General features: G+C 26.1%; 5 protein-coding genes across 6 annotated transcripts; 3 read left to right on the forward strand and 2 right to left on the reverse strand.

The window, feature by feature from the left end:
* The first annotated feature begins 338 nt into the window (after window positions 1–338).
* On the forward strand, window positions 339–1,293 carry LOC129610007 (peroxisome assembly protein 12). Its single transcript, XM_055522314.1, has one exon. The coding sequence runs from the start codon at window positions 424–426 to the stop codon at window positions 1,285–1,287; it is 864 nt and encodes a 287-aa protein (XP_055378289.1). The 5' UTR covers window positions 339–423; the 3' UTR covers window positions 1,288–1,293.
* An 886-nt stretch (window positions 1,294–2,179) lies between these two features.
* On the reverse strand, window positions 2,180–3,299 carry LOC129610008 (elongin-C). Its single transcript, XM_055522315.1, has 2 exons — window positions 3,058–3,299; window positions 2,180–2,465 (listed from the first exon to the last, which is right to left on the reverse strand). The coding sequence occupies exons 1-2, from the start codon at window positions 3,258–3,260 to the stop codon at window positions 2,324–2,326; spliced, it is 345 nt and encodes a 114-aa protein (XP_055378290.1). The 5' UTR covers window positions 3,261–3,299; the 3' UTR covers window positions 2,180–2,323.
* Window positions 3,300–4,406: 1,107 nt separating this feature from the next.
* On the reverse strand, window positions 4,407–15,656 carry LOC129609993 (zinc finger protein Xfin-like). Its single transcript, XM_055522287.1, has 11 exons — window positions 14,879–15,656; window positions 14,459–14,798; window positions 14,248–14,402; window positions 14,134–14,194; window positions 13,597–13,993; window positions 6,951–7,052; window positions 6,896–6,909; window positions 6,711–6,852; window positions 5,624–6,613; window positions 5,420–5,554; window positions 4,407–5,222 (listed from the first exon to the last, which is right to left on the reverse strand). The coding sequence occupies exons 1-11, from the start codon at window positions 15,411–15,413 to the stop codon at window positions 4,932–4,934; spliced, it is 3,162 nt and encodes a 1,053-aa protein (XP_055378262.1). The 5' UTR covers window positions 15,414–15,656; the 3' UTR covers window positions 4,407–4,931.
* On the forward strand, window positions 7,888–10,102 carry LOC129610005 (zinc finger protein 493-like). Of its 2 annotated transcripts, XM_055522312.1 has the most exons (5): window positions 7,888–8,119; window positions 8,207–8,357; window positions 8,418–9,121; window positions 9,177–9,311; window positions 9,368–10,102. In XM_055522312.1, exons 1-5 carry the CDS (start codon window positions 7,949–7,951, stop codon window positions 9,605–9,607), a joined length of 1,401 nt encoding a protein of 466 aa, XP_055378287.1. In that variant the 5' UTR covers window positions 7,888–7,948; the 3' UTR covers window positions 9,608–10,102. The 2 variants fall into 2 exon arrangements, with proteins under 2 accessions (XP_055378287.1, XP_055378286.1); XM_055522311.1 differs by having other exon boundaries at window positions 8,207–9,121.
* LOC129610006 (zinc finger protein 181-like) lies at window positions 10,415–13,057 on the forward strand. Its single transcript, XM_055522313.1, has 5 exons — window positions 10,415–11,309; window positions 11,378–11,603; window positions 11,684–12,321; window positions 12,383–12,517; window positions 12,571–13,057. Exons 1-5 carry the CDS (start codon window positions 11,181–11,183, stop codon window positions 12,811–12,813), a joined length of 1,371 nt encoding a protein of 456 aa, XP_055378288.1. The 5' UTR covers window positions 10,415–11,180; the 3' UTR covers window positions 12,814–13,057.
* Window positions 15,657–17,689: the final 2,033 nt, after the last annotated feature.

Genomic DNA, 17,689 nt, shown 5'->3' on the forward strand with positions numbered 1-17,689 from the left:
TTTAAAAAAAAGTAAAAAAAAAAAATTATTCTGATTCTGACCAGCTTTAGCTCAAAAACTATGGCTCAAATTTAATTAATTGTAGGCCGAAAGTAAAAAGCAATCAATCACCTCTAAAATGATCTTCATAGTAACTCGAAGTGGCATAGTTCCGAAGGCATAACCGCTTATTTATATACAGGAAAAATCTGGCACTAATTTTTTCAACAGGCTGTAGCACGAAAACGAGTATTTGCGATGATAACTTTATTCGTCTATGATTTTTCTATCACTATATATGATTTTGGTCTATGATTTTTGTATCAAAAAATCTTCTTCCAATATCAAAATCATATGTTGTATCAAACATGAATTAAAATTAGAATATTTGTCTTGTAGAAATAAAGTGATATAATAAAGAAAATAAATGGGAACATAATCGAAATGGCAGAAAGTGTTACTTTTACCGCAAATCTTCATTATTTACCATCAATTTTTGAAGTTACTGCGTCAGAATTTCTAGACAGTGTGTTGTATCCAGCTTTGAGTAAAATTTGTGATTTTCTTGGGCTAAAATTTGCTATAAAAAACAAGTATATAAAATTCAGTGACGATGTTTCTCCAGCTATTTCTCTAGCTTTACAGTACTTTTATTTAAAAAAACGTGATGCTTCATTTGGTGAAAGTTTTTATGGTTTACAAAGAATAACAAGAAATGATACGTCACTTAAAATGCATTTTCATTCAGCTCTATTATTAGTCTTATTACCTTATTTAGAAAAAAAACTTAAAACAAGAGCTGCTAATCATGAAAATAGAAATATAATGGAAAAGCTATTATTAAATGGTATTTATTTCCTGCAAATTCTAAAAGCAATCAACATATTAACTTATCTTGTTAAAATCAGCTCAACGCATTCACCAATATTCCACATATTAGGTCTTAAGTTATCATACAGTCAAGGGACAGAAGAAAGGGCAACATCTATAATATTGAAATCAGTTGAATTTTTCGCATTTTTTTTACAATTTATGCAGTGGTGGTACATACGTCCTGAAAGCAATAATATTGGAAATTTAAAGAATCCACCTTGTTTCAAAAATACAGAAATTAATATCCTAGCTTTAAATAATAAAAATGAATGTCCAATTTGCTTGCAAATACCTAGCATTCCAACAGCTAGCGGCATATCGGGATATGTATTTTGTTGGAAATGTATAGCTACGCATTTAGAAAATAGGAAAATTTGTCCAGTAACAAGCCTGCCAATGAACATTAATGATTTAATAAGGATTTATGATAATTAACTTAATATGGAAATTTTGTACAGTATTTAGCAGATTTTTTGAAAATTCACTTCTAACTTAAACCTTAAAATAAAGCATGTTCAATAGATTAAAATTACAAAATCTTAAAATGTAACATGTTCGATAAATACAGAAGAAAAAAAGTTCTAAAGTATATTTAAAAAAAAAACTAAAATTATATTTAAATTTCAAATTAATCACATAGAAATATTATTATATATTATAGAAAGATTAAAAATCAAATAAGATAAAAAAAATCTGATAAAGTAAACTAGTTAGTTCCTGAAGATCTGTAATGTTATCAAAAAAGAAATTTAAACACATGTCTGAACTATCAAAATTCCTTAATCTATTTTGAGCAGTGCATCATATACTATGTATTTAGATAATAAATATATTATTACATTAAACCCTTGTTTTATTTTTATATTGGCGGTATGGAATTAATATAACAAAAGTTTAATTTTTTCGTAATTTTTTTATTTTGTATTAAATGTAAATTAAAATATTTTCATCTTTACATAATAAAAAATAAAATATTGTAAATTTATGATTTTTATTAAGATACCGTCTTTCCCTATAAAATCTGTGGTTTATTCGCTGTTGTTTAGGCGAATTACAAATAATTTAAAATTGCTATGCAATATTTTTTACATTCATTACTAAATTTGAATGTGAAATATAAAAGAAAAAATAAGAGAAAATAAATATTTTTACTTGAAACCTAATATTTTCGTAATATAATAAAAAACCTCTTGAAGGATAGTAAACTTCAATTTAAATAATCTAAAAAACAAAAAAATCTTTTCAATTATTGTGTTAAAATTTAGTTTTCAAATTCTTATTCATCCTGTTTTTACTGCATATTATAAAAAAAAAATTATATTCTAATCCATTAATTTATTTTCTTTAAAGAAAAAGTTTAATCGAATCAAAATTATGATACGTCAGTATGTTTATCAGATAAAGTATAAATAATTATTATTCTCAAATTTGAATAATGGTTTTTTAAACAACAAAAATTAAAACAATTGATTTAGCAATCCAAGAAGTTGGCCGCCATTAACAGTTCCAAGGCAATTTCAGGAGCAATAGGAAATTCTGGAATTTCTGTTGAACTATTTGTATAACGAACTTTATAAGTGAAGTACATACAAACTTTCTGTAGTACATGCGATCTGTAAAATAAAAATTAATAAAAATTAATAAAAAATTTGAAGCCAGAAAATAATTTCTGACGAATATTGAAAAGAGATCCATATTACGAAATTAAATATTGGTGCTAAAACGTTTATCAAGACATAACATGAATCTATTTGTAGTGAAGAAACCGATTAATAAAAAAGTAAAACAAAGTATTAAAGATAAACCCAAATGCATGATTCGAAAAAAAAATATTGAATCTTCCCGAAATACTATTGGAATTTTGGGTTTTTTTTGTCTTTCTTATATTAAAAGATAACTTCCGAATTTAATCCTAGGTTATCACTAAATAAACTGATAAGATAAACGTTTTTTATGCTTATCGTTCTTTAATTTTCACTGCACGGATAATTTTCTTTTTTTTTTCACTTCCGTCAAAACTTATACTATATATAAAACGTTTACAGAATCCTAAGTATTTAAGCGTTTAATTTTTTAAGATATCGGCAATATCATGAATATTAAATAAAAAAAATTCAAACATTTATTACAAAAAACTTAGCATAACTTAATTCGAATGATAAATGATTTTATAAGGATGTTTAATTAAATTTTAAATTTTCTTACGGGATTTCTCTGAAATGCACTTCATTAGCTTCATTCTCGGCAAATTGACCTGGACCAGAAAGCATAGCTTTAATTGTACCAGAAGTCAGTGCGTGCTCTCTTTTCACTATAAATTCATGTCCATCTGAAGATATTAGTTTAACGTACATTGCATCAGGACCTTCACATCCTCCATAAACTTTTTCGGCACGCGTTTCTTCCATTGTGACTAAGTTGTAGTTGAAAGAGTCAATTTCAATCTTAATATTATTGTTCTATTTGCCTTAGCTTTCTGAATATTTTAAACCTACACCTATTTTTTATCTGCTCCTTTTACAATATTTTCTTATATATTAAATATATCGAATGTAATAAAAACTAACTCTTTACAATTGTAAATCACTTTTTTTAGGCAACTTTTGACGTTTATAGCTTAAATTTACTTTTGTCAATAATTGACAATTTATGACTTTAGTAAGCGACATCCTAATTTTTTTAAGCATTGCCAAAATCTAACAACAATAGCTTAGGATATTTACATATTCTAACTTCTGTTTTTAGAATTGGGATATGCTAGGAAGTTTATTTTTTTTTTAAATGGTAATAAGTTTTGCATCATTACATTTTTTCGGCTAAAAATGTAATTTTTCAAAAACTTTTGGGGTGAAATGCGAAATGTCAGTTTGCTTTCAATCAAAATAAAAGATTAGAACAGCTAGTATATATATAACGTTTTCATGAAAATGTACGAATAACAAAAATTTCAAAATCTACAAAATGTTTGTACACGCGTATTTTTTAGTATATTATTATTTTTTAGTATGTTAATGGCAAAAGTTTATTTAAGAACTTTATTTAAAATTTAAGGCATTTTCAAAAAAAAAGGAATGAAAATTTGAAATGCGAAGTATTTATTTATTTCATTATTTAAAATGGAAAATAATTTCAAAATAATATATGCATCGTTACAAATAGTTTGTAAATATTAATAACCTACTTAAAAGTAAACAATTTAATTTCAGTTAAAACAGGAAATCAGGAAAAGGAATATAAAATTAATAAATTTATCAGGAAAATGAATATAAAATTAATAAGTTTTTATGGAAAATTTTAATTTGACAAAATTAAAACCAAATTATAAGTTGGAAAGCCAGGAGTTTGTGGAGTGAAATGTTTCATTTATAACATCCGCTGCATCCCTGTTGAATACGTTGAAAATCCCTGTTGAATAATAAGAGTAATGTTTCGATTAAAAAAAACTTAACGTTTTGAAAACAATTAAAACATGTCAGAAGTTATTAAAACAAGGAAAACACGAAATAACTTAAGCTTTAACTCTTCAAATTAAATTTATTTAAATATTTTGGCGGCATTTTTTAGCAAGCTTAATGGTAAACTTTATTTCCATTATTTTTTTAAAACTGTTTCTTCAGATTTTATAATATTAAAGAATCAGTCAAGTTATTCTACATATTCTAGAAAAAATTATATGCTTGATATAACAAAAATATCGTATGTGTTCTTGTCAGCCGCGATATGGTTGGATATAAAAAAAAGACATATTCCGAAATTTTATCATCTTGCTCCAAAACTCATATTTTTTCATAAATATTTACATAAGTATATGAAGCGATGATTTCTGCAGGGATTATTATTTAATGACTGTCTCTAGAAGAAAAACAATAAAAAGAATTAATTTAGTAAATTGTATATTTTTATTTTTAGAAACAAAATGAAAAATAACTAATGTGTATGTACATATTTTCAGCATTGTCAAAATATTTATTTACAAAAGATCCTTATAATAATCTTGTGAATATGTATTAAGTTATATAACAGCTATATTAAGTTAAATTTTAACTAGTTTTACGACACTGATTAAATTGTGAAGGAGTTCAATTAGTCTTTCCTACAACATTTTCTGCTTTTACATTATCTTGATAATCGTGCGTATTCTTGGCTGCTTCATTTATTGCTTTCAATTGTTCCGGTGGTGGGAAATTCCGACAAGAAATTCGTTCGCCCTTTGCAATCATCTCAGCAAATTGTATCGGATGTGTAGACTTTAAATGTCGTCGATATGTCATATCATGTACAAACTTCTGATTGCAAACACGACATTCATATGGTTTTATTCCAATATGTGTTATTAAATGATAATTTAAATCGTTTAACCTTTTGAAATCCTAAAAAAGAACATTGTTTATTTTTTTTTTAATTACTCGCCTCGACATTTAAATTTATCGCCGCAAAATTTCATTTACAAAGGTATTATACAAAATTTGGATATAATTTAAAATTATATATGTAGATGCCTATCTTTATTGTAAAAAAAATGTAAATTTAGGTTGTAGTCAGCATAAACTAAAGAAAAATCAGTAACCTTTTTACAAAAATTGCATCTATAATTTTTAACGTCCGAGTGAACAACCATATGATTTTTTAGCAATTGCTTTGTTTTTAAAAGTACCCCACATGTCAAACACGGATAAGATTCACCATGAACTTGCATATGTGCCTGTATAGAAGAAACGTATGAAAACTTTTAGAGTTAATAAAAAAAGTTAGTAAAATATATTTATTTTACCGCTAATCCACCTTTGGCTTTGAATCTTGCAGGACAATTTGGACATTGAAAATTTTTTTCTTGTGTATGACTTATTTTATGTCTACCTAAATGATGCTTTGTAGAAAATTCTTTTCCACATTCTTCACATATAACAGCCTTTTCTTTATCATGAACAGTATGAATGTGTGACCATCTACCACTTTCTGAATTAAACTTTTTATCACAATGAGGACATGATAGAAGTTTTCGCTCATCAGATGGCAAATGCGCGTTTTCATGGTTTTCTAATCGTTGTCGTCTCTCAAAGCTTTTCCCACAAAATTTGCAGGTATAAGGTGCTTTTGTTATAGAGTGACTTATTTTTAAGTGTGTTGTTAGGCCACCTTGATTTAAAAAATTCTTTTCACATTCTTTACATTGAAAAGTTTTGGATATCCTTTTTACATCTTTTGGAATCTTATTTTGTTTTTTCTTAATAGATATTTTACCTTTTTTTGGTGTATTTTTTTCACCTTTTACCATTTCAATGTGACTTTGCATGTTTAATTTTTCAAACTGTTTGAAGTTAATTAACCTTTTATCCTCTTCTATAAAAAGTTCTATTTCACTGGCATCTTGTTCTGCCTTAAATCTATAGCTAAATTCACTACCTTTCGTATTCACAAAATGTGTATCTACGCTATCGTTTAAGCGATTCTTTTGAAATAAATCACTTTTTTCTAACATATTTTCATCGTTCTGACTTCTTATGGAATGAGTAGCTTTAATATCTTCATAGTTATACGGTGATTCTAAAACAGAAAAAATATCTTGTTCTTCTTTTATATTGGTACCATTATGTAGATTGTACTTCTTTCTTAAGTCATCAAAATCATTTTTATTACTACACAGTAATTCAGTAAACATTTCTTGTATTTTAATTGTGCTTGATAAGAAATGTTTTAAATTAATTATGTTTGCTTTACAGTTGTTACAAATTTTTGATGGTAAATCAGTAGTGTTCTCCAACTACAATTTAATATTTTTCAAGTATAATGTTAAAATATAAAAATATAGGAATTTATAAAAAAAAACGTAGTTAATAGCCAAAAAATTAAAACCTTACTTTCAGATTGCATAATTTTTTTAAATCATCCGCTATGGTTGCATTATTTTCCATATCTTTAAAAAATATATCAATTTCGTTACATCCTTCGCAACCACACAGTCGACACCAACTTTTCCACTCTAACATTGTATTAGATTTAATTTAAAAATAAAACTTTAATTTTATAATAAGGAATTAAATACTTCGATTTTTCAACCTAAAATTTAATACAATTTTTATAAATCGTAGCAAATTTACATCAATTTCCTTTACTTTTTTATTAGAATCTGGTGGAAATGTAGGTTTGCTTAACATAAAATTTAAATTTCTTTTAAATTTTATTTTTTTCCGAAGTAGGTTCTGTATTTAATAAATTTTAAAGAATTAATGGCTTCGAAAAATTTTAAATTCCAAATAAAACAAATAATTTGTTTATCTAGTTTTGACAGCTATCTATTTTCAATCTTCATATTGCACTCATAGACAAAGTATATTAACTCAAAAAAAAAAATATTCTGAAAAAACTGCGAAATACTATTTCCAAATCTACTTCAAAATAATTTAATATAGGTCTAAATCTTCGAGACAAGAGCTGAAATATAATATTTAATTATGTATTCTAAGACAGCCGGAGTATTTACATATATGCATATACTATCCTAAATGATTGATGGTCACTTCCCACAAAAATATCATTCAGCCCATTAAAATTAATTGGGCTGAATGATACTTTTGTGTGAAGTGACTGTCAATCACGGTCAAAGATATCATTCAACCCATTAAAATTAAGCGGCTAAATGGAATTTTTGTTAGAAGTGACCGTCAGTTTATAAAGTACCTGTGGGTAGAATAGTGTACTAAAGCAGGAGTAAAATAAGTGATGCCGTTTCGTTTCAAAGTATTATGACTATATTCTAAAATTGTGAATTATCAACATTTGTAAACAAAAATGTAAATATTTTTATTAATTTCTTATGTTTCGGTATATTTTGATATTTTGTGAATATTTTATTTCACCCAGACGCTTTTTATATTAAAGAGGCATATCTTAAAACTTAATCTTACTCGTAAATTGAACTAACATATATAAAATTATTATTAACATATGCATTATATATGCACATATATATATATATATATATATATATATATATATTATATATGTATAGAAAATATTTTTATACCTCAAGGAAGGTATAACTATTTATTTAATTTAAAAAAGAATATACGCAAATGTTATTGCAAGAAAAGAATTAATGAAAACAAGCTTGTGCTATTTTAACTATTCAATTAAAAAAATGCAAGAGTGGAAAAACTGGTGTAGATTTTGTGCTTCTAAGGAAATAAATGAAATCGATATATTTTTTAAAAGCTTTGAAAATAGTTGCAGCATAGCAGAAGATTTGGAAAGGTTATGCAATTTAAAGGTGGGAATTGAAAATTATAATTTATGTTAAATAATATACTCGTAAATGAGTATTAAATTTGCGTTTAATGTATTACAAAAATTTCAGTTGGAAAGTACAAATGATTTACCTTCAAAAATATGCAACAATTGCAATCTTAGCATAAAAAATTTAAAAAAGTTCCTCAAAATAGTTTTTAGGACTCAAAAAATGTATGTTGAATTTGTTGAAGACTATATGAGTGACCACGATCAATTACGTAAAAAATACAGATTACCTTGTTTTACTGAAATCAAAACTGAGTCCGATTCTTTTATAGAAGACACATGTCAATTTAATTCTGATTTCGTGAATGAAAGAAATGAATCTACTCAGGAAAATTCAATAACTTCTAATGAAGGCTTTGATATCTATATTCAAGAAGGATTTGAAGATATCGAAGCTTTAAAAGAAGCAGAAGAATCTTTGAATGGTACGTTTTCAAATCGTCTTGAAAACAAAATTTGTCCAACAAAATCAGATGAAATTAAAAAAACAGCAGATTCAGATGATATTTTGAAAAAAAGTAGAACAAATAAATTAAAAATTAGAAAAGATCGGGACGAGAAATGCACAGAATTCCAATGTAAAATATGTGAAAAATTATTTTCAAATCAGGGTGGCTTAACGGTTCATATGAAAATAAAACACTCTATAATGAAAGATCCATATAAATGCTCGTTTTGTGAGAAAACATTTGAAAGAAAATCACGATTAGAAATTCATGAAAATGCACATTTGCCCTCTGAAGAACGTAAACAACTATCGTGTCCACATTGTGAAAAAAAGTTTAACTCAGAGAGTGGTAGGTGGTCACATATACACTCGGTTCATGATAAGAAAAAAGCAGTTATATGTGAAGAATGTGGGAAAGAATTTTCTACAAAACATCATTTAGTCAAACATAAAATTAGTCATTCTCAAGAAAAAAATTTGCAATGCCCACATTGTCCTGCTAAATTTAAAGCAAAAGTTGGATTAACGGTAATAAAATTGCATATAGTTTTTCTTTGAGTTGTATTTATATTTCGTAATTTAGGCGCATATAGAAATTCACGGCGAATCATTTCCTTGTGCAATATGTGGTGTTCTTTTGAATACCAAACAATTATTAAAAAAGCATATGATAGTGCATTCTGATGTAAAAAATTTTAAATGCAATTTTTGTAACAAGGTATTTTGATATTATATTTTTTTTGTTTTTATATTAGATTTTTTTTTAATTTTTAGGACTTTAAAAGATCTAAAGAATTAAACTATCATTTGATAACTCACATTGGTATTAAGCCTTTCGAATGTAGGATATGTAGTCAAAAATTTGTACACGATATGACATATCGGCGACATTTGAAAGCTACACATCCCATTCAGTTTGCTGATATGGTTGCAAGAGGTGAGCGAATATCTTCTCGTAATTTTCCTCCCCCGGAACAACTAAAAGCAATAAATGAAGCAGCTAAGCATACTTGATAATCAAAATGACGGTTATAAACAATTTTTGTACATTCTTTTTTTAACACATACGTGGATAAATTAAAAAAAAAATTTCAAAATAATATTATAAGTAATACACTTTTCTATTTTATATAGAAAAATATAAAATTCTATAATTTCTATTCTATATAGAAATTATAAAACAATTTAAAAGAAATTAATTTTTCAATGATTCGAAATGAAAACGAAAATGATTCACAAATGTCAAGAAAAAGGTGTCCAGGTTCAACCGCTGATATTGTTTTATGTCAAGGTTTTTCATTGAAAAAATATTGACGTTATAGTCGTTATCTCCCCATTTACACGCTGCCAAAAATAATATGAAAACAGCATTCAAAAAATTCTTCAATGGTTGATAATTTTTCCGAAATATAATTCTTTTTTTTTTGGTATGAAAAGAAAACTTCCTTTTATTCGGAGAAAATCAGCTTTGAAAAAGTGCGTATGTAGCGCACGAAATATATTATCAAAAATAAAAAACAGTATTTTATTCCGAATAAAAGGAAGTTTCCTTTTCATACCAATAAAAAAAAAAGAATGAAAACAGTAATTACCAAAATAATATCAATGGAATTTGAAAAAAAAAAACAAAATAACAAGTGAACGGTAAAATTTAAGCCTCTAAAAGTTTATTTAAACTTAAAAGGTTTCTGGTTAGTGTTTATATAAGGATAAAAATTAAAATACTTGCAATGACATATTGTGATAAGAAATTTGCGAATATTTTTTGAAATTAATTTTTTATTGCAAAATGCAGAACTTTAAATTTGATCTGATTACCCTAAAACTTATGGGTTTTGAAGAAAAAATCATGAAAACTTTAGTTACATAAAAAATTACTTGGAGTTTTAAGTTTTGTCAGGTAGCAGCAAAAATACCTCATTAAAAAGGGTTTTTATTGAGTTGATTGAGTAATCGAAAGTTTTAAAACTATAAAAGTCAATAGCCTTAATCTGCTATAAAAAACAAGAACGATTTCGACCCTGGAGAACCCGTCAAAAAACTGTCAAAAATTGAAAAACGTAAAAATTGTTAAGCCAATAATTTTATTTGTTTATTGTTTGAATGTCACATGTTTATTACATGAGAATAGAGTGTATATCTTGACATAACAAAAATATCAATATTGCTGTCAGCCATGGAATGTACATATGAGTTCATAAGCAATATGAATATGTGCATGAAGTTGATTAAGATTTCAAGTATTCTTAGAAATTTTAAATAGCACGACATTTTTAGTTTTTCGTTTTTCAAAGATTTAAGTTTTAACTTGGCTGAATGTAGTAAAGAATGAAAGACTTCTTCATTTCGAGTTTCACTGGACGGACAACTTTGAAAAAAAAATACTACAAAAAACTATTTAGTGTTGATTAACTTTAAACATCTTGTTATTAATCTTGTTATCTTATAAGGATAAAAATTAAAATATTTGCAATGACATATTGTGATAAGAAATTTGCGAATATTTTTTGAAATTAATTTTTTATTGCAAAATGCAGAACTTTAAATTTGATCTTGTTTAAAAATCTTTTTAAAAAGGTACATAAAAATGGAAGAGTGGAAAAGTTTGTGCAGACTTTGCGCTTGTGGCGAAGCAGGTGAAATAGATATATTTGTTAGAGATCCGGAGAGTAATTTTGCTATTGCAGAGGACTTAGTTAAGTTTTGTAACTTAAAGGTATTTAAGTGTTACATTAGAAATTACAATTTACGTATTTTATTTCTTAACAACTTGTTCGATTGTAGTTGGAAAATAGAATCAATTTGCCATCTAAAATATGCAACAACTGTTATGTTAGTATAATGAGTTTAAAAGATTTCATAACTAACTCTTTTAATACTCAACAAATGTTTATTGAATTTTTACAAAATAGTTCAGATAATTGGGAATATCTACGTAGCAAATATAAATTTACTTGTGCTAATGTAATCAAAGAAGAAGCTGATGTATTATCAATTCCGGAATTGATAGGTAATATGTGATACACACTAATTTGCAAGTATTTTCAATATTAAAAAAAAATTCGTAAACTAATTTAATTTATATAAAAGAGTCACACGAGGAAAACATTTTAAAAGAAGCTAAGGGAGTCGGTGATTTGATTGGAACATCGAATTCAGGAGATGCGTCTAATTACAGTTTGTTGAACGACATTGAATGTGAAATTAGCATTAAAAATTTTAAACAATCTTACCAAATTAAGGAAATAACATGTGCTGGAAATATATCTAATGCAAACAAACTAGAAAAGGTAAATAATGTGAAGGATTTTAAGAAAAAGCCTGTTCAGTGCAAAATATGTGAAAAAAAATTTTCAAATCAAGGAGGATTAACAGTTCACATGAAAATAAAGCATTCTATTCTGAAAGATCCATATAAATGTAAATTTTGTGATAAAACATTTGAAATAAGATCAAGACTGGAAGCTCATGAAAATGCACATTTACCCTGTGGCGAACGTAAGCAATTATCTTGCCCACATTGTGAAAAAAAATTCAATTCAGAGGGTGGAAGATGGTCACACATACATTCAGTTCACGATAAAAAACAAGTTGTAATATGCGAAGAATGTGGTAAAGAATTTCGTACAAAACGTCATTTGGCCAAACATAAAATCAGTCATTCAAATGTAAAAAACTTACAATGTCCATATTGTCCCGCAAGATTTAAAGCAAAAGTTGGGTTAAAGGTAATTATAATACTGATTTATTGTTGCCTGGTTCTTTTTGTCATGTTTGAATTTCAATAAGGCACATACATTAATTCATGGAGAATCATTTCCTTGTTCAATTTGCGGTATTCTCTTAAACACGAAACAACTGCTCAAAAAACATATGGTGGTCCATTCAGATGTAAAAGACTTTAAGTGCAATTTTTGTAACAAAGTAGGTAGTATTTTAAAATTAATATTTATTGACTTTCTATTTAACTGTTTAAGGAATTTAAGAGATCTAAAGATTTGCACTGTCATTTAATAATTCATATTGGTGTAAAACCCTACGAATGTCGCATATGTAGTGAAAGATTTGTTCATAAAGTATCATATCATCGACATTTAAAAGCTACACATCCTACTGAATTTGCTGAAATGCTCGCAAAAGGCGAACGTATATCGTGCACTCATTTTCCTTCAGCAGAACAATTGAAAGCAATTAATGAAGCCGCTAAGCATACTCAATAATCTCAATTAAATTTTTAAAAGTAAGAAAATAAATAATTATCGCGTTATTATTATTATATAGATTTTTTCATATTTTATTATTATATTAACTTCATAAAGCTTAAACGAATTCAGCGCCAAATGATTTTGAAAATAATTTGTTTTTGTTTTTATCATTTACTGTTTTAAATAAACAAGTTACATTATATCAAAAAATTTCATTTTTATGTAATTGAAAATCAAATAAAAGTGTAGCTATTTATTATACAAATTTTATTTATCTATTTCTTTAATTCAATCTTTACATAATTAAATAGGTAAATTATATAATTTCTTAATAATTCTTATAAATAAATTGTTATTTAAAAAACTTTTTTAGTATCTTGATAAAAACAGAATTTGATATAATTTATATAAATATATGTCTAGGTATTTCATGTAAAATTATTTTATCTTTTTTTTATAATCACTACAATTGTATTAAAAATTTATTTTAGTCTTTAAACGATCTTAGTTTTCGTTATTCATTTTTTCAAAAACTAAAACAACCTAAAAATATTTTATTTAAAACTGCTAAAATATTGACTTTGCTAAAAATCATTTACTTGTCAGGTGTTTAAAAAAATAATTAATTTCTCTATTTGAGTAATTTTTTTAGATTATCAAAACACAAACATTGCTATAATACAGATATCTAAAATAGTTTCCGCACAAAAGTTTGTTCTGTTTTTGCACGTCATTTTTCATGCTTGTATGTATAATAAAAAGTTAGAATAAAAAATCAAATTGTTAATAGAAATATACGTAATTACTAGTTGCCGAATTTGACCCCGCACCTCCAGGATCGATACTTGTTCGCCAGCAATCATATGAGTAGTTATTGTAACTACCAAAATTTGATGGCAAACAACTATAATTATAATTTGCATAATTATGAAAGTTATTTTTAATTGTCGGACTGATATAACTTCTGTGACTGTTGTTAATATTATTACTACTGTTGCTATTCAGGTTACTGTTTAGGGCTATATCACTTTTATTTACACTATTTTCGTTTCCTAAAAGAGAAGTTCTTTGAAATGTTTGTCTATTTATCGGTACTGTTGTTGTTGCGGTTGATGCAGTTTCTGTTACTGCAGATGGTGTTAAAGATAGAGATGTAGAAGACTTTGATGTTGAAATTGTAGTTGCTGTTGCTGTACTAGACATTGATGGACCGCATCAAATAGGGTGCAATTTCGAAGTGTGCACGGTTAAAGCAGATCTTTGGGTGAACCTGACATAAAATATTGAACATAAAAATAAATAAAATTTTTGTTATAATTAAAAATAGTAACGTACTTCTTTTCACAGTAAGTACAGCTATATGGTTTTTCCCCCGTGTGTGTTCTTATATGTTTCGCTAAAATAGTTTTCAATTAATATTTGAAAGAATTTTAATTTTTTTTAACTAACTTAAATAATCTTTTACACTAAAAGATTTCTCGCAATACGTGCACTGAAATGGCTTCTCGCCGGTATGTATTCTTGTATGCTGTTTAAGCGTATTACTTTGTGTAAAAGTTTTACTGCAATATGCGCATATATATGGCCGCTCTTTAGCATGTAATCTGTGAAAAAATATTTAGAAAAAAAAAAATATTGCGTTTTTATAAGTTTTTCTTACTCAGCTTCTCCGGTATGAACTTTTTTATGAAAATTTAAAGTTGCTGTTGTTTTGAATGTTTTATCACAGTCTGGACATTTATGGCGCCTGTTTGTAGGTGTTCCAGCATTTGGCTTCGGGTCACTATCCAATTGATGACTATTTTGTAATGGCAACTTGTGGGGAAATAATTTATTAATATTGTGATCAGTTACTTCTTTTGTCAAAGATTTCGACAAATTGTTTGCTGAAGCATGACTTGATGTACTTAATTTTTCTATTGAATGGTTATTATTTACACTACTGTGAGCTCGTTCAATTGGCTTTGTATTTGGTTTTAATAATTTCAAATTTCCTGAATCTAAATCGAATAAATTATTCTATATTAAATATATGAATTCGTTTTTTATGTAGAAATTTATAACAATTTCTATTAAATACCTCCGGACTGTAAAATATTCGGTGCACCACAATGTAAACATTTTGAATCTCCACCAGTACCTGCAGATACGCCATATAAGCCACAATTTGAACATTTTGAAAATTTCAAAATTTGATGCATACTTCGCATATGATCATCAAGTTCAATAGCTGTTCGAAAAGTTTCGTCACATTGTTGACAAGAGTAAGTAATATTATTTTCCAAACCTGGAAGAAGTAGTTCACTTTGATGAACCAAATGCATATGTTCTAGCAATAAACTAGGTAAAATGAATGATTGTCCGCAAACGGGACAAAAGCTTGGATCTGGATTTAAAGTGGTAGCCGAGTGTGGATTTATTGAACCTGGTAAATTATCTATACCAACAGCATTTTGTATATCTTCAAAATTATTTGCATTTAAAAAAACATCATGTCCGTGTGGTTGTTGGAATAAAGCTGCTGTGTTTTGTTGGTTAATAAAATGCTGCGGAATCATTAGCTCAGATGGGGGTCTTACACGAAAAAAAGCATCTTGTGGCAAGGGTTTTAACATTTTCTATTTTTTTTTTTATTTTTATATTTATGGTATTATTACACACTTTTACTTAAAATATTTTTTCGTTTGGGCAGCAAAACTTTGATATTTATAAAATCTTTTAGAATATCGAAAATGTAAACAAACTGTGTATTTTTTGAAGCTTTAATTATTTTCAGCGAAAATTTTTTTTTGTGGTAATGAAAATACTAAATTTCTTATTAACAAACTGTTTTTGTATAAACGTTCCTTTAAAATTATATTCGCTCAAAAATTTTCTAAAAATATAAAGTGAAATTTAAAGTTGCATCTAAATGCAACAATTTGACAAAAAACAAACCTACTTCTGACATTTACGAAATTATATTGAAGTACATAATAAAATACATGCTAAGTGCCATTGTGAAATTTTAAGAGCTAGTAGTAACACGATTAACATAACTTTATGAAAATAGCTCCTTGTTTACGCTGATTTTGTCAACATTTGATTTAAAACTTAATTCTCTTATTTTACTTGCGTAAAATATAATAAAAATTGAAAATATAATAAAAATTGAGTTTAATTAAAAAATAAAATAAAATTAAATAATTTTAAATTAAACTAAAATTAAATTAAAATATTAATATAAATTACTACAAATTTCACATTTAAATTAAATTGTTTAATTTTAAACTAAAATTAAATAATTTTGAATTAAATAAATAAACGTAATTAAAATTCAAATAAAATAAAAATTGAAAATAATTCAGTTAAATTTTAATTTTTGAACATGATTTTTCATTCAGTTCTTTTACAAAGCTAAGAATGCTCCGTTAACAAATATATACATATAAAAACAAATCAGTCTAAAAAGGTTTGCTATACTTTTTTGCAGATGAATGAAATAAAAGAACGCAAGTACTGTGGATGCAGTTAAATTTCAAATGTTTTCCATGTTTCTTACGCTTTTAAAGATTCGATTTTGTTTGCTTTGTGGATTGTATTATTTCAGAATCTAATAGTTAATATAACATTAGTATTGTTATGTAAATTAACTGATATGCAATTTTGTAATTACGTTATTGCAATTGATTCTGTTGCAAAATTTATTATTATAATGTTAAATGACTTTTTTAGATATTTTAATGATCGAAGAGTTGTGATAAGAATTTAAATGTGTTTGGCGCATTATATAATAGATGATTTTAGTAAGACAAAATTTGAAATAAAAACATTTAAAAAAATCTGTAGCTCTTAGTGCCTAACCCTAATTAGTAGCGATATTGCAAGGCAACTAGAATTCATTGGATATATTTTCCACAACCACGTCCGCACATATTTTTTTCTATAATAAAGATAATTAATTGAAATATAAAAATATTTCAAAATAACAGACGCTCAATTTTCTAGAATAAACGGAATTATTGGGTTTGAATACAGGGTTGAATCGTTATAAATATGTACTAAGCTATAATTATTGGTTCGCAAGCATAATAGGTGATTCGCTCTTGGCTGATATTTTTACTCAAAATATGACAAATGCGCTTAAAAATTTAATAAAATACAAAAATTTTATGAGACACTTTAACCGAATATTCAAAAGCAATGCTTTTTCGAAAAGTTATAAAGTGAAATAAAATTTTGAAGATTAATTATTTCATTTTAATAATATCGTGACGCAGTTATTGTATGTATTAATCTTGCATTCTTGATATTGTGTCAAAAATATATGAAAAATTCTACTGACTCTATTAATTACAAAAATGTCAGCTGTTTAAAATAGTTTTAACAGCTGCGAAAATGTACTAAAATTGACTTTTTGTAGTATTGTTTTACTTTTTGAATGTTCAGTTTTTCCTGTTTGTTAAATGCGCGCGTTGTGCGTTATAAAAAATAGAGTATTGCCAAAAATTGTTAAAAAGGGGAAAAAAATATAAAATTATTAATTTTTTTATAGAATTTTCTTAAATTAAAAAAAAGCATATATTTTATTAAAATTTTAATGTGTTTGTTTTATTTAAACTAACACTTAAGAAAAAAAAGGAAATATTCAGGCGCATCCTAGGTAATACTAGGATGCCATGGTGAAAGAAAATTGAAAAAAATTCTAATAAAAAAATAAAAAGTTTTGTGTGCACACAGTTTTTTTTTAATAATTTAACCAAATAATAAAAATATTAGATTCCTTCTAGATTTAAGTATTTAGTTTTAAAATGATAACTGCAATTTTTTCTCGATTAGCCATGTAAGTAATTAATCTTTTGTTACATATAAATGTTTTTTTTTTTTCAAGGATTTTTGAAAAGCATATATC

Source organism: Condylostylus longicornis, unplaced genomic scaffold, assembly GCF_029603195.1.
Source record: "Condylostylus longicornis isolate FDR11 unplaced genomic scaffold, ASM2960319v2 ptg000042l, whole genome shotgun sequence".
NCBI lineage: Eukaryota > Metazoa > Arthropoda > Insecta > Diptera > Dolichopodidae > Condylostylus > Condylostylus longicornis.